Below are 23,064 nucleotides of genomic sequence, written 5' to 3' on the forward strand. Positions count from 1 at the left end.
AAAAGCCTCTGCAAGTCCTTTGCTCATTTTCGAATCAAGTTTGTTTTTTAGTTGAATTTTAAGAGTTCTCTCTTTATCCTAGATATTAATATCTTATCAGATATGTGATTTGCAATTATTTTCTCCCATTCTGTAGGTTGCCTTTTTTACTCTGTTGATAGTGCCCTTTGATGCACAAAAGTTTTTAATTTTCAAGAAGTCCTACTTGTCTATTCTTTTGTCGCCTGGGTTTTTAGTGTCATATATGGTCAATTGATTTTTTAAAAGGAAAAGGGTGCCAAGACAATTCAGTGGAAGAAGAATAGTTTGTTCAAGAAATGGCTCTGGGACATAACTTTTGTGCATTAACTATGAAGAAAGTGAAAAGGGAACCTACAAAATGGGAGAAAATGTTTGTAAATCATAAGTCTGATAAGGGTCTAGTATCCAGCATATATATTTATTTACATATATATATATATATATAAATTACACACACACGGAGAGAATTCCTACACTAAACAATGAAAAGACAAACAACCCTATTTAAAAATGGGCAAAGGACTTGAATAGACATATCTCCAAAAAAGATATACAAATGGCCAACAAACGTGAAGAGATGCTCCGAATTATTAGTTATCAGGAAAATGTAAATCAAAACCACAGTGAGAGACTACTTCATGCTCGCTAGAATGGCTATAATAAAGACAGAGAGCAAGTGTTGGTGAGGATATAGAGAAATTGCAATTCTTGTATACTGCTGGTAATTGTAAAATGTTGCAGTCACTTTGGAAAATAGTCTTGACGGTTACTCAAAAAGTTAAGCATAGACTTACCATGTAACCTAGCAATTCTACTTTATGGTATATGCATGAGAGAAATGGACACGTCCACACAAAAAATTGTATATGAATTTCATAGCATTTTTCATAACAGCCATAAGTAGAAACAGTCCCAATGTTTATAGCCATGCATTGGAATACTGCACGGAAATAAAAAGATGGGAAGTACTGACTCATGGTACAGCATGGATGAACCTTGAAAACATTTATGTTCATTGGAAGAAGCCAGCCACGAAAGGCCACATATCGTGTGCTTCCATTTACATGAAATGTCCAGAATAGGCAAATCCACAGAGACAGTAGGTAAGTGATCGGCAGAGGCTGGGGGAAATAGAGAGTGACTGCTAATGGGTACAGATTTCTTTTTGATGTGATGAAGTTCAGAATTATTAATAGATAGTGGTGATGGTTGTGAAAGTACACTCTTAAAAAGTGAATTTTATGGTATATTAGTTATATCTCAATAAGAAAAAAAGGTTATCGTGAGTGCACTCTAGTGCTCTTTTTTTTTTTATCTTCAGTTTAGAAGACCATTTTAGCAGAGTTGTAGACTTTCTATCAGTTAGCTACATTTTGTGTCTTTTTTGAATGCTCTCAAAATCAAGACAACATTTGCCCTACTAGGACGAGTGTGCCTACAACATTCAACCTAAAAACATGAAGGAACCAAACACCTTTCCCCATATCCACTCTCAGCCATCTTCAGTGTGTTGGTTTCTGAATTTAATAGAGTGGGGTTTTTTTTTGTTTTTTTTGTTTTTTTTTTTTTTGAGACAGAGTCTCACTCTGTTGCCTGGGCTAGAGTGCCGTGGCGTCAGCCTAGCTCACAGCAACCTCAGCCTCCTGGGCTCAAGCAATCCTACTGCCCAGCCTCCCGAGTAGCTGGGACTACAGGCATGTGCCACCATGCCCAGCTAATTTTTTCTGTATATTTTTAGTTGTCCAGCTAATTTCTTTGTATTTTTAGTAGAGACGGGGGTCTCACTCTTGCTCAGGCTGGTCTCGAACTCCTGAGCTCAAACGATCCTCCAGTCTCAGTCTCCCAGAGAGCTAGGATTACAGGCGTTGAGCCACTGCACCTGGCCAGAATTTAATAGAGTTTTTATGAATAAGAGGTTCCATGATCAGTTAAGTTTAGAAAATGTTGTAGTTAAACTTATTTCTTAACTTGGAGCAGGTACTGTGCTGTGGGTAAGTCCTACCCCACCCCCACATACCCAAAATATTTTTGGTGGAACATAGTCTTTTGAAATTGTTTTAGGAGTTAAGTTCAAGTCACAGGATTTTGAAATTTTACTCTGAATTGAATTACTGTGTGTGGTAATATCACTCAGTTTACTAAATCTGTACTAATCATTTATGGCTGTGATGTTATTTTCTCATGACTTTTTTTTACCTTTTGTGGTTTTTTATGTTCTCTAACTGTGGTCCAGAGGCCCCTGGTCCTTGTGGCCTGTTCAAGGGGTCCACTAGGTCAGAACTGTTTTTATAACGTTAAGATGTTTTTTACTTTCTTTGGTCTTATTCTCTTAGAGTGGGCAGTGGAGTCTTCCAGAGGCAATGTGATATGTGACATCACAACAGATTGAATGATAGAAAATCTATTACAGGCATTTGTAAAAATAGAAAACACTGGTGTTCTTCTCAGTAAATATTTTTTTGTTTTCAAAAATATGTTTATTTTTCACTGAACTTTGTTTATGTTAACATGTAATAGGTTTATTTGTTTTTAAATGAATTCATATGTGTACTTTTAAAAATTTCTGCATTTTAATTTCTAATTCGATAGATATTGATACATATATAATCCACATAAACAAAAGCTCTTTGGGTCTTCCTGAGACCAAAAAGTTTAAAAACCACTGATCCAGATAATGTGGGCAGTTTGTCAAGTTTGTACGCTAAAGCCAGATTAATGGAATCTCTATCCATAAACCGTAATTGAGAGCCTTAAGGTCTGTATTCTGGAATGGTTTTAAGTCAGTGTAAATCGTTGTGACTTTGTTGCTTTCTGTGTAATTTTTAACATGCCATATCTATTTTACAAGATTGTTTGAATTCAACTGGAATAACCACAGGAAAAGTGCTTTTAGCTTTTGGTTTCAAACAGTGTCATGTAAATATCATTAGATTGTGTGAAATTAGATAATGACTGAAACCATTGGTTTCACTTTTAAGATACATGTTGTAGTTTGTTCACTGTAAATAGGCTAATTACCTGTCAATAAATACTTTTGGCTATTTAAACCATGTTTAATTTTGACTGTCAACTCTTAGCAGTTTTTGAAATATTGGAAACTTGCATTTCCATGCGTTGATTTAACATCAAATTTTAACAATAGATTTTCAAATATAAGGGAAAGCAGACTCTAACTTTAACTTTTGGTATAAGCTTTCAAGACTTAATTGTCTTTCACCCTGTCATTTGAGGGAAAATATTAAGTCATATTAAAATGCTGCCTCTTTTTCTGTTTGCAGTTGGGGTTGGACTTGGAAGAACTGGAGGAGATAGAAGAGGATGCTGGCCTGGGGAACGGGGGCCTGGGCAGGCTGGCAGGTAACCCGCACCTGTCCAGGATGAGCTCCTCTGACCTGTCGGCTTGGTTGGTCATGTGGTGAGGCCAGTGTCAGGCATGTTCCTGATGCCGATTTGTCAGGGTAAATTGGCTTCCCTCAGCGTAGATGGGTCAGTGTGTTCTTCAGATTGAAATCTTTAAGGAAAATACATGTTCTGTTTCCTACAAAGGGTGCTTCATAATTATCATGAAGACCAAACCTGCCTATGTTGGGTCAGCTAGTGCCGGGAGGGGCTCCCAGTATCCTGGCCACTTTCCAGGGTCCAAAAGCCAGTAACTGGGAGAAGAAAGATGGAGAGAAACATGATTTGTGAGCACAGCTGTGCGTATAGCAGTCACTCTGGCTTTGATACAGTCAACAGATTGCCCAGAAAGAATAGAGCTGTTTCTTCCAGGGATATCACTCCCTTGGGCCACTGTATTTGAGAGCATACCCAGTTTTGTTATTGTTTTCTGGATTTGTTTTTTTTTTTGCGAGACGGGGTCTTAGTCTGTCACTCTGGGTAGAGTGCAGTGGCATCATCACTGCAACCTCAAACTCCTGGGCTCAAAGGATCCTCCGGCCTCAGCCTCCTGAGTAGCTGGGACTACAGGTGTACACCACCACAATGCCCAGCTAATTTTTCTGTTTTTATTAGAGACAGGGTCTCGCTCTTGCTCAGGCTGGGCTCAAGCTATCCTCCCGCCTTGGCCTCCCAGAGTGTTAGGATTATAGGTGTGAGCCCAGCCCTATTGTTTTCTGTTTTAAGTATTTTTGCCAGCCTTTTTGGAGAGAGGGAGCCAGGTTAAAAACACAGAAGTAGAAATAGTGGTCACGGTGAGATTTGATTTCATTTGGTGGCCTGGCCCCTGGCTGCTTTGCATCAGTGATCCTTTTGGGAGTTGCCATTTTGTAAAGGGAATTCATGCCCTAAAATGTATCTGGGGCAGGGGGTGGGGTGTGTGCTTATGTTTTCAAATTTTAGGTTAAATTCTTCTAAATTATAAATGTAACATGTTTCTTTCAAACAAAACAGCACTTGAATCTATATAAAGAAAAAATTCAGGTTGGGCCTGGTGGCTCATGCCTATAATCCTAGCACTTTGGGAGGCCAAAGTGGGAGGATCACTTGAGCCCAGGAGTTCAAGACCAGCTGGGCAACATAGTAAGACCCTGTCTCTACAAAAAAATTTAAAAATTAGCCAGGCATGGTGGTGCACATCTATAGTCCCAGCTACTTGGGAGGCTGAGGTGGGAGAATTGCTTGAGCCCAGGAGGAGTTCAAGGTTGTAGTGAGCTATGATCGTGCCACTGCACTCCAGCCTGGGCAACAGAGTGAGACCCTACCCCAAAAATAAATAAATAAATAAAATTTGCCCCACCTGCGCTCCACTTGTGAGTGTGAAAGGCCACATATGTCCTCCACTGCCTTCTCTCAAATGCAGGATTGTGCTGTCATTTACAAAGTGAGCTCAGACCAGGCCTGTCACACCGTGACTCCCTTTCCTCCCTGAGGCTCTAGCGAGGGGCTGTCGTGGGCTTTCTCACAGAGCGGGAGGCTTTGTGTCCTTGGCGCCCCCTCAGGGCTCTGAGCCGCAAGGGTCTTCAGTCCCCTCCATGCCCCCAGCCATTGGGGCATGTGACTGATTTTTGCCATGTGACTGATTGGTCCTTTCTCAGTGAATGCAGAACCGGGTTTCCTAAGCTCGAGGGAAGCTCTAGCCTCCTTTGTCCCTGCTCTGTGACAGCCACAGGGGTGGCCAGTCACCACACCTCCCTCCCCTGTGCTTTTAGACTCGCTTCCGATTGGGGTGTTCTGGGTCCTTTGACTTTTCTAGTCACGGTCCGTGGACCAGGGAGGCTGCGGGCTGCTTCAGCCTTCGCCACGGCCCTGTGTTCCGGGCCCCGTCTACGGACAGCTCGGCAGCACTGAGCCCGCCATAGCCTGACGTGGTCTGTTCCCTGCCAAAGAAAGAGTTTCCAGAATGAGAGCCCGAGTCCGATGTCCGTGGGTCTTCCTCATTCCTTTCCCTCACCACAGCGCCCAGCAGGCGTCTGCGTGTGTGATGGATTGGACATCTATTTTATTTACTTGTGTTCTGTGTGGTTTTTTTTTCTTTTTTTCTTTTTTTCTTTTTTTCTTTTTTTACTCCTTAGATGTAATAAGGTTGCCTTCTGGATCTTTATTCAAAGCATTGTCATTGTTTTGTTTGTCTTTCAAGAAAAGGGCTCCATTCGGTGACATGCTCAGCCCCTCCCAGGCTCCTGGTGGCACTTTGGAGCTTGGGTGTCTGCGTAGTTATGGACGGTGGTGACATGTACACCACCAGGCCCCCTTGCTGGGCCTGCGTCACTGACGTGTAGGGACGGGTCTGTGATGTGTCCCTACCTTCAGAACCGCCTGGGCTTGAGCGGAACGTGCAGAGGGTCGGGGGGCCTCGGCCTGAGCTGGGCTGTCTGAGAGAGGCGGTGAGGGCTTTGCGCTTCGCTTGTTCTCTGTGGATTCCTCACCTCCGCCATCCTCCCACAGCCTCCGAGTAGCCCCCATGTTGATATCTTCTGGGCCGAGGGGAGGCTGAGGGGCCCCAGTTTTCCTTGAAACCTGATGCTGGCTGTGGTCGCCTCTGAATCCCCACCTTGTGCCCTGTGGGCGGTGGCCCAGCCCGGCCTCCGATCTGTTGACATCTGATTTGTGATTGGATTTTGCAGCCTGTTTCCTTGACTCGATGGCCACCCTGGGCCTGGCAGCATACGGCTATGGAATCCGCTATGAGTTTGGGATTTTTAACCAGAAGATTGTCAACGGCTGGCAGGTGGGTGAGATTTGGTTTCTTCACTGATTTCCAGTTCTTGTTCGCACAAGAACATAAGCAGCAGCACTTTCAGCTTGGCTTTTTGTACTTTACGTGCCTTGGGGAACGGCAGGCCAGTCGGCAGCACAGCGCAGCAGATTGGGCCATCGGCAGCCCCGTGTGGCCCAGAGAGGCCGGTCCCTGTGTGGGCTCCTTTCAAATCGCCTCTGCATGGTGACCGCAAGTCAGGCGGGGCTGAGCCTCATGGGGCCCCTGGACAGGGCCTTCTGCAGCCAGGCAGCGAGGACACCACGGGCTGGTTTTCTGACTGTCTGAACGCGAGTGAAGGGCCTGGTGCTCTCAGGGTTCAGCCTCAAAGACATTGACCTTGAGTAGTTAGAAAAGCAGTTATTGTGGGTGTTACTCCCACCTTCTGCCTTTGCTCCCTGACGCCAGTGAGGGGACGGTGTCCTTGGGGTTAGAGGCTGGACTCTGCAAAGTACAGTGGCCCTTGGGAAGAATGAGCCTCGATTTTAAAGCATCAAACTGTAGCCAAGAGAGGTGGTCAGGACCATGTCCGTGAAGAGGGTGTAATCTTAAAAATGCGGCCTCACTGTCCTTGGCTGGCCGGTCCCCCCCCTGCAGCACTTCAAAGTCGTGGTATCCCACTCGTGTTTATTTAGTGTCATTTAGGGCCTCAAAGTCACAGATAAAGCAGGTCTGGGGTTAGAATCAAGAGATTTGTAGCATCAGAGCGGTACAGTCTCAGTGAACAAGCTAGTGACGAGTGGTAGAGCCACCCAGGGTGTGGTGGGGTTTGGGCCGCAGGGTCTGTGCGCTTGTCGCAAGTCACCATCAGCATCCTTAGGATTTTTGCATTTCACTGTGTAGAAAATAGCCTAAAAAGCAAACACGTCATCTATCATCAGTGACATGCATGCTGGTGTGTTCACTGGGAGCGTATACTGATGTCTGCACCTTACTTTGAAACGCACCCAGAAATTAATAGATCGATGGATGAGATGTGATAAATCCGTTATAGCACCCGGTGGTGTGTGTGTGTCTTCACCATCAAACGGTAACATCTCCGTATATTTGAAAATGCTCTTAATAAAATGTTGGTAAAGAAAAGTATTGGCTAAAAGAAAACTTAAAAACCGTTTTGGATCCACTGCTTGATTCACAGAAATGCTCTTTCCCACCTTAAAAAGAGAAATGCACTTTGCTCCTTCCCAGCGGTTCTGTCTGCAGCCCTCTGCATGCCTATTTCCAGCTGTGCACGTGTTTGTTCTCTGCCCCGCCCTGGCTCCTTATGGGCAGTCCGGGTGTGACGTGTGGGGTTATAAGCAGAAACTTGGGGGCTCCCCCAGGCCTCATTGGTGTCATGGTTATAAGCAGGAAGGTTTTTGGTATTTTTTGTTTCACCACACAGTTTTTCTTCTGATGTTCCTTGTTCCTGTAACTCTTGCCGTCTTGCGTGACAGTTTAAGGTAATCAGTGAGTATAAATTCTCCTACCCTGTTTTCATGGAGACTGATCAGGTGGAATGGTTTTTACTTGGCTTTAGCTGTGGCGGAAGTAAATGCAGGCAGTGGTTAGTGGTTGGCCAGTGACATGTGGCCGATGGGGCCATAGGCCAGCCCACCTGGCACCCTGGCTGAGGGGGGCAGGGAGCGTTGGCCCCAGAAGGGAGGTGCTCGCTGCCTCTTATGTTTGGGAAGCTGCTGCTTCTTGCAGACAACTTCCAGAATTGCTTTGCAGAGGTAGCTAGGCTTTAGTGTCCGGGAAGCTCACAACAGACGAGGAAATGCCACCAGAAAGTCGAAAGGCAGATTGGTCACCAGACGCAGAAAGGTCTTGCTGGGAGTTCTGTGGGAGGTGCATGTCGAAGCCCTGGCACCTCCCGAAAAGCAGAGCCCAAATGCTCTCGCTGGTGACTTTTTACTGCTGTGTGAGAACCATTAAAAGAAATTCCTCAAAGACTCATGCTAGGGTTGCTTGTTTAATTTGAAGAAGAAATACTTGATCTCATTTTGGTTTTAGTTCATTTAGACTTTGGAATCCTTCGTGCGTCGCTGTGCCAGATTCTCTTATTCTTTTGCTTGCAAGCGGATAAGTCCCAGAGGATGGTGGTGGAGCAGCCTCACTAAGTGCTTCTGCTCGTGGGTGGTCAAGGGGCTACTTTTAATTTTATTTACAAGAAGGGAGCTTGCATGTTTAGTGGTCTTGGGTGCCACTGGATGTAGGTTTTGGAAAACAAGCCGCTTTTGGAAGGCCTTGCGGAGCAGTGTGTCTTCTTGTGGTGTGTCCTGGGCACCCACTGCCAGCTCGGCCCCAGCACTTGCGGATTTATGGCGTCACTTTCAAAGCAGTGGCTTTGAGAAGAATCTCATGATTCTTTTTTTTATAACAGATTTATTTAGATACAAAGCAGGTTTTAAGTATATTCAGAGGTGGATAACCATCACCACTAAGTATCTCCAGAATGTTTTCATCACCCCAAAAAGAAGCCCTACACCCCTTTGCTGTCACACCGGAGCCCAGGACAGCCACTCATCTGCTTCCTGTGTCTCAGGGTGTGCAGTTCTGGACGTTTCCTACAAATGGAATCATACGACACGTGACCTTACGCGTCTGGCTTCTTTCACTGAGCGTGGTGTTTTCGGAGTGTATTCGTGTTGAGCACATGTCAATGTTGAATTCAGGTGATTCTGAATGTGTTTTTATTTGGATGTGTGTTTCTGAATTTTATACAAGTTTGTTACTTTAGAAGTCCAAAATGTCATTTTTAAACCCGTGTGCTTGACCAGAAGTGGAGATCTTGACGTGGCGAACGGGCCGTAGGTTTGCTGCTGTGCCAGGTGCCGTGTGAGCTGGACAGCGAGGTGTGTCCAGGCTGGGACGTCTCCTGAGTGTGCCCTCACTGCCGGCCCTTTCCAGGTGGAGGAGGCCGACGACTGGCTGCGCTACGGCAACCCCTGGGAGAAGGCCCGGCCCGAGTATATGCTTCCTGTGCACTTCTACGGGCGCGTGGAGCACACCCCCGACGGCGTGAAGTGGCTGGACACGCAGGTACCAGGCCCGGGGCGTCGAGGACACGGCGGGGGCTGGGTGAGGGGGCCGCCCAGGGCTCATTTGTTGTCACCTTGACTTCTTTTGGGGCATGAGGGGTTGCTGCTTCCCTGGAAGACTTCATTCAAGGTAAAAGCCAGCCAAGGTTTTATTGTCCTCATGTACCTAATTTCTTACACTTTGACGGGAACTTCTGGGACAGTGGAGACGCTGTCCACAGCGGCAGGTGTGTTGAGCCTCACTGTGTGGCTTAGCAGGAGCCGTGTGTGGGGCTGAAACCGCAGCCAGGCGTGTGCAGGCAGGTGCTGAAACCGTGGCCAGGCGTGTGCAGGCAGGTGACACACCCTGTCGTTTAAGGGCAAGCAGAGGAGCGATCTGATGGGGATGAGGGCGCTGACCCCTGGGGTGGACGCCCACAGCTCCCCACCGTCTCCCCGGGGCACGTGATGCGCTCACTCGCCGCGCACTCTGCTTCCTGGTACCTCTCATGGTGTCTGACCATCAGAGCCCTGGTGTGTGTGCGAGGCCTGGGCACATGTCCCAGCAGCGAGAAGCCAGAGTGCTCGGCTGTGTGTGGTGCCAGCCTCGGGTAGCCTGGGCGCAGGAGGGCCAGGTGGGGTCAGCGGGACTTGGTCACCCTGTGGCAGGAGGTGAGAACACAGGCAGGCCCAGAGGCAGGGCAGTCACGGGCATGCAGAGAGAGTTGTCCTCTCTGAAACATAGTTTTAAGTAGGATACATGGGCTAGAGCAGCCGGAACCATGTCACACGGGCCAAAAATGCCATGAAAAGTTGTAATTAACTTGAAAAGGCAGAGAAGGGGATCCAGTGCTGTAGGCGTGTCTGTAGAAGGTGAGCGTCAGTGTGAGTGAGGAGGACCCATGGGCATTCCAGGCGGGGCGTGAGGAGGCCTTGGCACCAGGGCTGGCGGGGACGGGTGCTGGGATGCTTTGCCAGGGACTTGTTGCTCACTGGGGTGTGGCTGCGTGGGGCAGCAGTGAGGGTTGACAGGAGACAGGAAGGGAAAGGTGAGGCTGCGGTTTTAATCCTGGTGGCCCCAGTGTGCAGTCCTTCATGACTTAGTAATGCGGGCACAGCTGTGCCCTCATAAACCGTAAGCACACGCGAGGGTGGGAACGCCCGTGGGAGACCCCGAGGGCTGCCTGTGACCTTTAGGTCTGGGTGCGTCTGCAGAGGTGATCTTTGGATGGATGGGGTCTGTGCGGCCTGTCAGGAGGGAGCATGCCAGCCTGGGGTGGGGAGGACACGGCTGGGCTTCCGCGGGGGCTGCTCTGGGAGCATCACGGGTAGCAGTCACGGCACCCGACAGGAGGATCCTTGCGGCAGACATGGGGCGGCGGAGGTGGGAAGTAGGAGTCGTCTCTTGGGAGAACTTAGCCGAGTCCTGGAATTACTGAAGCAGAGAGTTGAGCGTGCAGGAGGCAGCATGAGGGCTGAGGGTGAGATGGGGACAAGTTAGCGGGGTGGGGGGATTCTGCACTCTGGGCTGACCCTGAAAAAGGTGAAGTGAGAGGACAGGTGTGGCCTGGGCAGTGTGGCCAGGCGGGGTCCTCGGGCAAGACAGTGGGCAGCCCCATGCAGCAGGTGTGCGTGCGGACGGCGTGGGCAGGGACTGGGGTGCTTGGTGAGGGGGGCGAGTGTGCTGGGATGGAAGGGGAAGGGCTTCAGGGTGAGCAGGGCCCCAGATGAGGAGAGGCTGGTCCCCTGCGACTCAGTCCTGAGCATCCATCCCTGTGGCCAGGTGGTGCTTGCCATGCCCTACGACACCCCGGTGCCCGGCTACAAGAACAACACGGTCAACACCATGAGGCTGTGGTCCGCCAAGGCACCCAACGATTTCAAGCTGCAGGACTGTACGTTCCCTGTCTGTCCGTTCCCAGTGTCCGTGTGATGGCTCACCCTGGACACCCACACACCCCCACCACAGCCCTTGCACCCTCTCTGTGACCCGCGCCCCCTCCTCTGGGGCATGCCCTGCTCTTGAAGAGTGAGCTGGTGCCGCTGCCTTGAGAGTGCGGGGCCAGCCTGGGAGGGGCCCGACGCTAGGGCCCAGGGCTGCTGGGGTCAGCTCCTGTTGACCACGAGCCCCAGGAAAGAGCAAGGGGGCTGGCGGTGTCGGGGGGACGAGAGGGAGGACCCACATGTCCCTCTAAGGGAGGGGGCGCCCTGTGCCCAGGAATGCTTTTCCTTGTCCTATTCAAGTAAGCCGCTGAGCTGTTGCGCGGCCACACGGAGTCCCCAGCGGAGGCACGTGCGTGCTGACTCGGCTCTGTCTCTCCTAGTCAACGTGGGAGACTATATCGAGGCAGTCCTGGATCGGAACTTGGCAGAGAACATCTCCAGAGTCCTGTATCCAAACGATAACGTGAGTAGCTGATGTGGTCGCCTCCTGTGCAGGCCGGGCCCCTCCTGTCGAGCGCCCTGGCAGGCGGGGGCTCCCCGCGTAGCCGGCTGCTGCCTCGTGTAGGCTGGTGCATGGACACCAGCACATGGGACTGCTCTGAGGGAGGAGGGGCGGGGTCAGCCGTCCTGAGAAAGCCTAGCCAGGCCACCTGTGCCTCTCAGCCTCTCGGGCCTTCTGTCCCTCAGAAGAACCCTAAGGAGCTTCTCTGCTGACCGCGCCCCCCACCCCACCATCTGCTCTCGCAGTAAACACATGGCAGCTCCTCGGGCCAGGCCAGAGCCCGTCACACCTTGGGTCCAGCCCACGTGTGCTCTTCTAGCACGCGACACCGCCTCCGCAAGAGTTAGGTGACCCATCTGTCCAGTGGGGACGGCAACACCTATTTGCAGTGATGTCCGGAGGCTTTTGAAAGATCTTTAATGCCCCTCCCATGCTAGATGATGGACTCAGCCATGTTCCCTGTTGTCACCTGGAGTTTGTGCCTGGTGGCTTTTTTGTTGTTGTTGCCAGACAAGAGTCTTTGGAATTTGCCTATCTTAGTGGGCTGTGCACGTTCGCAAGTTACCTTTTTATTGCGTCTATGTAATATGTGCACACGGTAGCAAAGGCCTGGGTGCCGAAAGGCTGGTCACAGCGGGACCCTCCATGTGGTCCCCTCCCCCAAGACCTCAGGCAGGTGCAGGGCGAAGGTTGGGAGACTGAGATTTCCAAGTAGCTCTGCCCTGCATTGCTTGGCCTCCCCTGTTGATGGACCGGACTCTTTGGGCCCGTCACATGGGCAATGTGACCCTCTCTGGCTGCTTGAGCTGCACAGGCGGGCCCTGGAGACCTGCCCATGCCCTTGAGCCGGGTGGCCAACCTGGGCCCGGGCGGAGATGAGAACAGCCCTGGGAAGGGGGCAGTGGGATGGGTGGGATGGGTAGGACCCCCCCAGCCTGTGCCCTCCAGCCCACCGCAGCTGTGTCTGCAGTTCTTTGAGGGGAAGGAGCTGCGGCTGAAGCAAGAATACTTCGTGGTGGCCGCCACCCTCCAGGACATCATCCGCCGCTTCAAGTCCTCCAAATTCGGCTGCCGGGACCCAGTGAGAACCTGTTTTGACACATTCCCGGACAAGGTGCGTGGCGGTGCGGGGTGGGCTCAGGGCCAGACGGACAGGGTGTTCTCAGGCTCTTGAGATTTCTTCCTCATGTCCCGGGAGGGGCAAGAGTGGAGCAGGATGTGCCTCTTGTCTCAGAGTCTCCTCGTCCTGGGCTGGGACCCCACTCGGTCCCCTCCTCTTGGGACAAGGGCCACCAGATTGTCTCTGGAGTCAAGGCAGTAAGGGACATTGTAAAAGGTTCCTGTGGCAAAGTCACAAAGATGTGCTTGGCTGGTTAAGTGCAGTCATTTTGAACAAATCCTTCATGGCCTAGGTGAGAGCGAGCCCCAGCACCCAGCAGGGAGGGCCCTGGGTCCTGCGGCTCCTCCCACATCTGCCACCTGCTGCTGAGCTGCTTGTGTCCTCTCGACTCCCTCCCCAAGTCCCCTCTGGGCTCTTCAGGCTCCTCAGGGGTGGGACAGGCTGGGCCGACTCCTTCACACCTAGGGCTGCACGTATAGGACGGGGCACTGAACTTGACCCTGTGTGAATCGCAGGTGGCCATCCAGCTGAACGACACCCACCCTGCGCTCTCCATCCCCGAGCTCATGCGCATCCTGGTGGACGTGGAGAAGGTGGACTGGGACAAGGTGTGTGCTCAGGAGAAAAGTCAGCACCCTCTGCAGGCCTCGGGCCCCGGGGACCATGGTTTGAGCGGCTGAGCTCGACGTGGGGGGTTTGGAGGGCCCTGGGAGAGCTGTGGACGGCACCCTGGGGGTGGTGTGAGCCACGAAGGGGTCTGGTTCCAGGAGATGGATGTTCTGTGGGACAGGGAAGCAGTGGGGACAGGGTGCCAGGGACAGGGAAGGGATTCCGAGACTTCTTAGGGCTTCTCGTGTATGTTTTCTCATCTTAAAGTTTGGCCCAAAAAACCCAGAAGTGTTAAGTTTTAAGAAACGTGTACTTTCCATGTTTACGAACCTGTTCTCATGGCCTTGGATCCTATAACGTAGCAGGGTTTCGCGCACCTAGCTTTCTAGTCTTTCTAAACTGACGTGTGGAGCCGTAAAACAATTTTTTTTTTACTCCATTTTATGGAAACATTCGCCCGTCCCTCTGGTCACTCGGCGAGGCTGTGCCCCTGCGGCACCCAGTCCCGGCTGGCAGGGCAGGGCCATGTAGTAGCCAGTGTCCTCCTCACCTTGGTGTCAGGGCCGTTTAGTGGAAATTAAATAGAAAACTGCTCGGCGGCCCCTTGGTTTACCAGCGAAAAACAGTGGCCAAAAGGCAGAGTGAAGGTGATTCTCAGGTCTCGCGTGAGCATCACTCAGTGCGTGTCACACTCCAGCTCAGGGTGTCAGACTTACGTGGGCTGTGCCGGCAAAGTAAGAGCACATATCAGGCTCTGGGAGGCGCAGACTCGCCCTGGGGAGCAGAGGGGACAGTGGCCCTCCCTGGCGGGAGCTGCGTCTGCCTATGATCCTAGATACTCACCATGCCTGGGCATCTGGCCAGAGACCTGTGCTAAGCACTCCGGAATGTTCTGAATGGTCTAGGCCTGGGAGATCACAAAGAAGACCTGTGCATACACCAACCACACTGTGCTGCCCGAGGCCTTGGAGCGCTGGCCGGTGTCCATGTTCGAGAAGCTGCTGCCGCGGCACCTGGACATCATCTACGCCATCAACCAGCGGCACCTGGACGTGAGTGTCGCCCGGCCGGGGCTGTGCTCCTGGGGTGGTGGGATCCACGCGTGGAGAGGAGGTGCTTCACTCCTCAAACAGAGTAGCCTCTGTCCAGCAGAGGATGCTGGGGTCTGGGGCTGGCCCCTGGGAGAGCTGTTCGCTGGTCCCCACGCCTGACCCCTGCTGTGTGTGTGGGAGTCGTGGATTCAGGTCTTTGTATAAATGTTCCCATTCCAGAAGAGGCTTTAGGTGTAAGTGTCTGTTCCCAGACTGTCAGAGCCCTTTGTCCCATGGGCGTCCTCGCAGCACTGGGGCAATTCAAGGACAAAGCACCATTTGTCTTTTACTGTGTGACCTACAGACAGGATAATGATACAGGAATGGGGGAACCTAGAATTCAGGTGTAATTGTAGTTGCCTTTTTAACCTTTTGGTGAAAAACTGGCTGTCCCCCTGGTGATAATGTGGTTGAATGCACTGCACTCAGATTAGGGGGCAGCCGTCCCAGCTTCCTCCTTGAAAGTTGAGTGGCGTGTCCTCCCCGATGGGGTCCCTTCCTCAGACCCAGCAGTCTTGTGATCCCTAGGCTGGAATGGGCCCTTCCTGGGCTGAGGCTCGTGGAGGTGTGCGTCCTGCTAGAGTCGGGGCCCCTGCAAGGTGGGTCTGAGGTGTGTGCAGGGACCGGACCACTTGAGTGCAGATCCAGCTGTAGCAGCCCTTGGACTTTCCCTGGAGGCAGCAGAGCATCCCACAGCTGGTGGTGGACCATCGGCTGGTCACCGTGGGCCCCCGTCACCGAACCATGGCTCTTTGTGTCTTTGCGCCAGCATGTGGCTGCCCTGTTTCCCGGGGACGTGGACCGCCTGCGGAGGATGTCTGTGATTGAGGAAGGGGACTGCAAGCGGATCAACATGGCCCACCTGTGCGTGATCGGGTCCCATGCTGTCAATGGTGTGGCGAGGATCCACTCGGAGATCGTGAAGCAGTCTGTGTGCGTACACGCTCCCTGAGCCAGGGCCCACTCCTCCTGACGCCTGGGCGGCCCTCTAGAACCACCCGCCACACACCGTGTCCGAGGCATGCCACACACACCCCACCCTCCCTAGGAGCCGCCTGGCGAGCCCTGCCAGGGTGGCACCATTTTGTGTGCCCACTGGCTAACACAAGGGCCTCTGTGGGCTCTGACTCTGGGCCACGTGAGGAGAGACTTTGTCTCCTTATCACCTGTTCCTCGCTCGAGCTCCCAGTATTCTCAGGGGTCCAGGGGAGGCTCCCTGCTCCTGGTCCACCCAGCACTGGCTGAGTGCGCAGGGCTGTGGGCAGGGGCTTGGCAGGCCGGGCTCGCTGCTGGGCGTAAGGTGGGATTCTCAGGTCAGACCTTCTTGCTGTTCCCCTCTTAGATGGGATGTGATCTAGGAGTTCTCTGGTTTTTTTTTTTTTTGCCAGACACCTACTGAGCACCTACTGTGAGCTCCAGCCGGGCAGCACCCAGGGTTGGGGGGCCTTAGACCGAATCGGTCCATATGGGGGGCTGTGCTTTGGTGCTGTGCCAAGGGGCTCTGTGCGTTAATCCCACAACAAACTTCTGAGTTGGACGTTTCCCCCAATTAACAGATGAGGAAACCGACCGCAGTTTCTCGGGCCCTAAAGCCAGTACAGTCCCCACCTGGACACCTGTTTCCGTACAGACCGCTGTGGAGACAACCGTGAGGTTTTAGCTGACACCAAACCAAAGTAGGCGCGCCACTTTCTCGTGGCTCCTGAAGCGCGCGGTGTCGTTAATTGCTTTGTTCTCTTCAGAAAACAAAACGGAAACACCAAGCTTCAGAACCTTCCAGGGGACTTCCTTAAAAGGTCGTTAGTTTCTCTCGCTCACCTGGTTCAAAACACAGCATTTGAGACAGTTCCCTGTTTTGTTTGTAGCTTTAAGGATTTTTATGAGCTGGAGCCTGAAAAGTTCCAGAATAAGACGAATGGCATCACTCCCCGACGGTGGCTGCTGCTGTGCAACCCCGGGCTGGCGGATGTCATTGTGGAGGTGAGCACTGGGCCAGGAGGCCGTGGGCAGTTAGAGGCTGAGCTGCCATCAGGCAGCGTCATCAGTCCCTTGCAGAGCTGGCAGGTCCTTAACATGGGGACCTGCAGGGGCTCCTGGCCATGAGGGGTGAGGCCCCTGGACAGTCGGTCAGCAGGCCTGGCAGCCCGTGTGCAGGTTCAGAAGCTGGCCAGGCTTCAGGAAGGGCTGGGGTGCGGCCAGAGGCCGGACTGTACCAGGACTGTCAGCCAGAGACGTGGCCTGTTTGCTGTTCACACGCGTGCTCTGGAGGGACGCGAGCGCTCTCAGATGCCACCCATGTGCTGGAGGCAAGGCCACAGCAGGGGCTGGGAGGGTGGAGCCGCGAGGGCCTGCCCTGGGGGGCCTGCCCACCTGGGGCCTGTGGTCAGGCAAGGCTCCCCTGAGAAGGCTGAGGCCGGGAGGGAGCAGCGCTCTGGGGACAGATCTGGTGCGATGCCTGTGCCTGAAGATGGGCCCCAGGGACCCGGAAGGCTCATGGCTCCTGTGCAGGCCATGGCGGGTGGGGTGAGGAGGGGCAGGGAGGTGGCCGGGCGTTTGCAGGGCTGCACAGGGAGCCTGAAGCGGGAAGGTCCTTGACAAGGCGCTGGCTTCGGCGTGGCCGCCTGCCCCGATGAGGAGAAGGCACCCACATATTCACACCTGTGGTGGCCGTGCAGGCGGAGGGCATCGGGAGGAGCCCTGGGAACTGGGGACTGCGAGGGGCTTGTGCGTTTACATGGTGGGACTAGGACACCCCAGGGGAGCTGCCAAGGAGTGTGCTCAGTTCCGACCAGGGGAGGCAGGAGGGGCTGCCCTGGCGGCTACATGGCCCAGCCTGAGGCGTCCGTCCGGAGGGGCACGCAGGTCCCAGAGCACAGCAGAGGCGTGGGCAACACGAGAGCAGGGTTGGCGGCCAGAGGGCCCTGCTTCAGAAGGCTGAGTCCCTCAGTGAGCAGGACCACGCGTCCCTGTTCTCCAGAAAATCGGGGAGGAGTTCCTGACGGACCTGAGCCAACTGAAGAAGCTGCTGCCGTTGGTCAGTGACGAGGCCTTCATCAGGGACGTGGCCAAGGTCAAGCAGGTAGGCCCATAGCCCACGTCCCCACCAGGCCCCGAGTGTGGACCAGCCTGTGGCCCTTCCCGCTCCATCCCACTCAGCTTTCTGGTCATATGGCTGGCGGTTGGGCAAGCGCAGACCCCCAGGCCAGCCCTGACCACACCTTGACCTGCTGCCATGGTCAGCAGTTCTATAGGGAAGCCTCTAGAAGCCGATTCCAGCATGATGCCCTCTCTGCCCCTGAAGAGCTGCGTAGGGCTGCCCAAGCTGTTGGCCAGACCAGGGCCGGGTCACTGCAGCCTTCCAAACCTCGGCGGGAGCGAGCGCCGTCTGCACAGCTGGCGTGGCAGGTGCCGAGCCCGTCCCTCTGCTGTGCCGGCGGCGGCACCTCCTGGAGGCCCAGAGATAGTTCTTTGTTGTAATCTCTGAAACCGTCCCGGCTCCTGTGCTGCCCTGACTGCCGCGTGCCACGTTCTCCCACGCCCTCTGTTCGCTTAGCTCCAGGTGTGCTCTCTGGGCTAGTTTCTCGTTTTTTTCCACCACTCCTGATGTGGGTCCATCTTCTTTGTCACTGCACCCTGGCTCTGGCCCCTGCACCCTGCCACCCCCTCCCCATGGCGTCCCTGGCTGGGCAGAGATGTTCTCAGGAAGCTGAGCGTCAGTGGGCCCTCGGGAGCTGGTAGGGCTGATCCCGTGAACTCTGCAGCTGTGCGCCCCCTTCCCTCTCCCAGGAGAACAAGCTGAAGTTCTCGGCCTTCCTGGAGAAGGAGTACAAGGTGAAGATCAACCCGTCCTCCATGTTCGACGTGCACGTAAAGAGGATCCACGAGTACAAGCGGCAGCTGCTGAACTGCCTGCACGTCATCACCCTGTACAACCGTGAGTGTGGCCCTGGGTGTCCCCCGCGCCCCACCCCGGCTTCCCCCCTACAACCTTGAAGCTGGGTGCAAGGCTCGCCCCTTCCTGCCAGCTCCTCCTCAGACCCAGCCTTCCTCACTGCCAGGGGCTGTGAAATCTGCGTGTGTGTGACGTGGCACATTTATTTAAAGCAGTAGCCCTGTGTTTTCCTGTGTGGTCCCAGCCAGGGCCTGACCCCAGCAAGGGAACAGCTAACTGCTCCGCAAGGCCTGCAGGGTCGCGATTCCTCAGCGGAGGCCTGGAGCACTCCCAGGACTTCATGGAACTCCGAGACTGGGTTTCACGTTTAGTTTGGTTTTTAGTTTAAGTCAAGTCATTATCTCTGTGAGTTTTATCTTATTTGGAAAGACTGTGCTTATTAGAGGCATTTAAAGTTTACAAAAAACAAAATAATAGATGTTAAATTTGCATGTGTGCCTTAAATTATTTAAGGACATTTAATTATGAAAACAAACATGAATCAAAGTCTTCCTAAAGGTCAGCATGAACATTTGCTAGGCTTATAAATAAAATAATAAAACCTTAAAAAGTAAATTTTTAAAATTTTGTGGTGTAATACAGTACATATTTTATAAACCCGTGGAACCACAAATGCTGCTTTCAAGATACAAAGCTCTTCCCAGGAACGTTAGCTCTCCCCTTAAACAAGCCCCTATCAGGCGGAGGGGGATCTGGGCCCTTTCGAGACGCACAGGTGACAGGGCAGGTGCTGGAGGCTGCGCCCCTGGGGACCCCGCGCCGTGCGGGGCTGAGGGACGCCCTTCGCTTGGCCTGGGACTTCCTGCCCACACAGTAGTTCACAGGAACCTTGGTGTCTTTTTTCTTTGGCGTGTTTTTCTTCTGTGGTTGTGACGTTCTGCATCTTCCCTGTGGTGTCCCCGAGCACCCCGCTTGCACAATGCCCAGTCCCCTCTGTGAGCAGCAGCGAGTTGCTGGCCCTGCCTTCCCTTCCTTCTGCTCCGGCCCTCACCTGCGGTCAGTTGCGGTGGCATCTCTTGGCGTTCGCCCACGTGCCTCAGTGTGCGTTGGTGTGCCTTGCCTCTGCTCCGTCTTCCGCTGTGAGTGACTTGCTGGGCTCAGCTGTTCACATAAGGCAGCCAGCAGGCCCGTGTTCACTCCCACCTCGCCTTCCCCCTTCCTCGTGTCTGCGTGTGCATGTACGTGTATGCACGTGTATTCGTGCATGTATGTGCATGTGTGTGTGTACGATGTGTGCACGTGTGCATACGTCTCGTTCCCCCACTGTCAGAGCTCACAGCATTGCCACTGTGCCCTTTATCCTGTCCCTGACTTCATTTTTGTCTCGATCTGCAGATAAATACATTTGATACTCACCACCAGTCCTTTGGCAAAGTCCTGTCCCCCCCACTGGCTGGGTTTGTCTCCAGTTCATAGCAGCAGCTTGTGAGAACAACCTTCCCCGAGTCCTTGCTTGTTCACAACAGTAGTTCGTAACAGTAGTTTTCCATCACGAGGGCGGTTTGGCTGGAGATGCCAGTCTGGGCTCCACTTTCTTCCTTGAGTACCTTTTGGGTCCCAGCACCACCCCTGTCTGGGGGGTGTGGCCATGGAGAAGTCTGAAGCAGTCCTAGTTCCTTGATGTCAACAGTGATCACTGGCCCGGCGTGGTGGCTCACTCCTGTAATCTTAGCACTCTGGGACGCCAAGGTGGGAGGATCACTTGAGCCCAGGAGTTCAAGACCAGCCTGGGCAACATAGTGAGACTGTGTCTCTACAAAAAATAAAAAAATTAGCTGGGCGTGGTGGCACATGTCTGTAGTCCCAGCTGCTTGGTGTAAAGCAGAAGGATCACTTGAGCTCAGGCATTTGAGGCTGCTATGAGCTATGATGACACCACTGTACTGGGTGGTGCCTGGTGACAGAGTCAGATCCTGTCTCTTAAAAAATAGAAGTGACATCTCATTGCTACGTCTCAATGTTGACTGTTATGAGGCATTTTCCCCTAATGCTTGGGGTGCTCTTTGAATAGGTTGATGGACTGTGTTATTTCTAGGGTGTTTTCTTGTGTTTTTTCGTTTGCTTGGGACAGTCTTGCTCTGTCGCCCAGGGCAGAGTGCAGTGCCATCATCACAGCTCATTGCAGCCTCCAACTCCTGGGCTCAAGTGATGCTCCTGCCTCAACCTCCCGAGTAGCTGGGACTACAGGCGCCACCACATCCGGCTAATTTTTCTATTTTTGGTAGAGACGGGGTCTCGCTCTTGCTCAGGCTGGTTTTGAACTCCTGACTTCAAGTGATCCTCCCACCTTGGCTCTAGGATGTTTTCTTGAAACATCTTTAAAACACTCGTTTGGTTCGGTTGCTTTGGTTTTCTTCTTCTGGGATTCCAGTGAGGTGTGTGGTTGGTTTTGTTGACCTATCTGTCTTCTTGGTATCAACTTCTTGCTGAGTATTTTTTAAGTCCTCCTTGTCCTGTTGTGTTTGTTTTCTCGAGTCCCTCCCTGGCTGGCTGCACTTGCTTCCCGGGCCATGCTGCTTCTCTCGCGTGCCGGTCTCTGGCCCAGTCTCCCCAGGTCTTGGGTTTCGGCTTTGTGGTTTTCTTTCTGAGTTGGCTCCTTCTGCTTTCTGTCGTGTGGGGCTGCGTGTGCTGACTGCCCAGTGCTCCAGGGCAGCCCCGGCTCCCCAGCTCTCCCGCTGGGCCAGCGTTGCCTGTCCCGTGGCGCCTCCCTGTGTCCACGTCTCTCCAAGCCCCTGCTGAAGGGAAGGCTGCACCAGACACCCAGACCCAGGTTCCTTTTTAGGAGAGGTGTTTGCCTGGGCCTGCCGACCGCCTCGCTGGGGCTCCTTTGTGCCCCTCAGGACTTTTGAGGGGCTGGGGCTCCCAAGGCCCTGTCCCCCTGAGTGTCCATAACCTGGCAGGAGTTACTGAATGATGACTCTGCATGCGTGGTTTCCCTCTTTCCTAGTTTTGGTGATGTTGTTAGTTGTGGTTTTAGTTTTTCCTGTTCTCCATGTTGTTCTCATTTCCAGAAGCGGGAAGATTGAGAACTGAGGGACAGCCATGTTCCTTCTGAACCTGAAGCCAGATGTTAAAAACGACCTGACTCCCTGCAGCCCTGGCTGGTTCCTGGCTCGTTGGCTGGCTAGGGCTGCCTCTCGTCCCTTTCGTGTAGCCATATCCCCGAAATCCGCAGACGCTGACCCGTGTGCTGGGCCGCTGTGGACATTCCCGTCCCCTTCTGTCAGGGAACTTTAGGAGGGGCTCTCAGCCCACGTCCCAGCCAGGGGGAGCCTCGGGGTCTCGCCCGGAGCCCCTTGTGGGCTGATGGCGCCACAACCACAATACCGAGGTCACCTCTCATTCTTTCTGTGTCACAAAAACAGTGTGTTTAAAACATGGTTTAAAAACACAAAAGTGCCCTTCATGTACAGGGGCCTTGACCAGACCCAAAGAGGCTTCTGGGTTTGGCTTTTCTGGAAACACAGGTGCAGCTTTTCCTGCAATCCCTTGGGGAGGGTGTCTTTGCTCAGGGCAGCTGCACAGCTCGTCAGGGGTCCTGGCTGGCAGACCTCAGGGTGGCCTCGTCCCTGTAAGTGGCAGGCTCCTGGGGCCAGTGACCTGCGTTGCTCACACCCAAGCGAACATGTAGCCAAACCTGATATTGCTAGGTCCCCAAGTGCAGGGTAGGGCTGTGTCTGGCTCGTTTGCCTCACATGACTCTCTCCTGTTTGTCCTACAGGAATAAAGAAAGACCCGGCCAAGGCCTTTGTGCCCAGGACTGTTATGATTGGGGGCAAGGTGAGGTGACTTCCTCTTTGCTCCTTTTTTTGCTGTTTGGCCCAGGGACCGCTGGTGGACAGCCTGCTCGCTTCTTGTGGAGCCATTGCACCCCCTCGGGACCCACCGCCCTGCAGGCAGGACGCCGCGGGCAGCCTGGGGCCGGTGTGCACACAGAATACTAGCAGCAGCTGGCCCTGCGGTGTGCTTGTGGGGCCAAGGGACCCTTCACACTTGGAGGCAGAGGAGGGAAGTGGATGGGAACCTGCCTGCCCAGCTCACAGGGGCAACGGCCCCCAGCCCTGAGGGCCAGTCCCCATCAGAGGTTGTGATGCCTTCTCTGCGCACCCACAGGGTTTCAGGGTACCCGAATGGGTGGGGGTGGCCGTGGCTGCCCCGTTGATCACCTGAGCCCACCGCAGGCGCAGCTTGGTTCCACTGTGTTTCATTTATTGTGACACGTACTTGTGGAGTACTGGACCCGCTACCCAAGTCACATCATCACACTCGCCCCTCTGGGGCGGTGTTCCCACCTCCCGCCACTGCGCCCAACAGCCTGGTCTTCCTCAGGGAAGGTGCGGATACTGTGGGGTGCAGCGTCCTCACGGGGGCTTCCTGGAGCCACGGCTCAAAGCGAGTCCAGACTGCACGGGGCGCCTCAGCCCTCCACGCCGAGGGCACTGGCACCTGCGCCGGGCTGGGGGGCTGCCGTCGCCTGCCCTCAGCGTGTGCAGAGGTGGACGGGGGTGAGTGAGGCACCCGCGGGCTCAGCCCTGTCAGGGCCACGTTGTTTCTGCCCCCTCCCCTGTCACCTGCTATTAATATTTTTGAAGCAAATTTTGGACAGCCATGTCATTTTGTCATCAGT

At 53.3% G+C, this 23,064-nt stretch overlaps 1 protein-coding gene across 1 annotated transcript in view; it reads left to right on the forward strand.

The window, feature by feature from the left end:
- Positions 1 to 23,064, forward strand: part of PYGB (phosphorylase, glycogen; brain) — a 43,703-nt gene that overhangs the window by 13,442 nt on the left and 7,197 nt on the right. Inside the window, exons 3-15 of the mRNA XM_012655045.1 lie at positions 3,300 to 3,378; positions 6,087 to 6,190; positions 9,110 to 9,241; positions 11,003 to 11,114; positions 11,544 to 11,626; positions 12,636 to 12,779; positions 13,301 to 13,393; positions 14,300 to 14,446; positions 15,255 to 15,418; positions 16,351 to 16,465; positions 17,463 to 17,564; positions 18,272 to 18,419; positions 22,159 to 22,217. Of these exons, the coding sequence (XP_012510499.1) occupies positions 3,300 to 3,378; positions 6,087 to 6,190; positions 9,110 to 9,241; positions 11,003 to 11,114; positions 11,544 to 11,626; positions 12,636 to 12,779; positions 13,301 to 13,393; positions 14,300 to 14,446; positions 15,255 to 15,418; positions 16,351 to 16,465; positions 17,463 to 17,564; positions 18,272 to 18,419; positions 22,159 to 22,217 (1,482 nt within the window). The remainder of the gene's footprint in view (positions 1 to 3,299; positions 3,379 to 6,086; positions 6,191 to 9,109; positions 9,242 to 11,002; positions 11,115 to 11,543; positions 11,627 to 12,635; positions 12,780 to 13,300; positions 13,394 to 14,299; positions 14,447 to 15,254; positions 15,419 to 16,350; positions 16,466 to 17,462; positions 17,565 to 18,271; positions 18,420 to 22,158; positions 22,218 to 23,064) is intronic.

This window comes from Propithecus coquereli, unplaced genomic scaffold (genome assembly GCF_000956105.1).
Source record: "Propithecus coquereli isolate 6110/MARCELLA unplaced genomic scaffold, Pcoq_1.0 Scaffold459, whole genome shotgun sequence".
Classification (NCBI taxonomy): domain Eukaryota; kingdom Metazoa; phylum Chordata; class Mammalia; order Primates; family Indriidae; genus Propithecus; species Propithecus coquereli.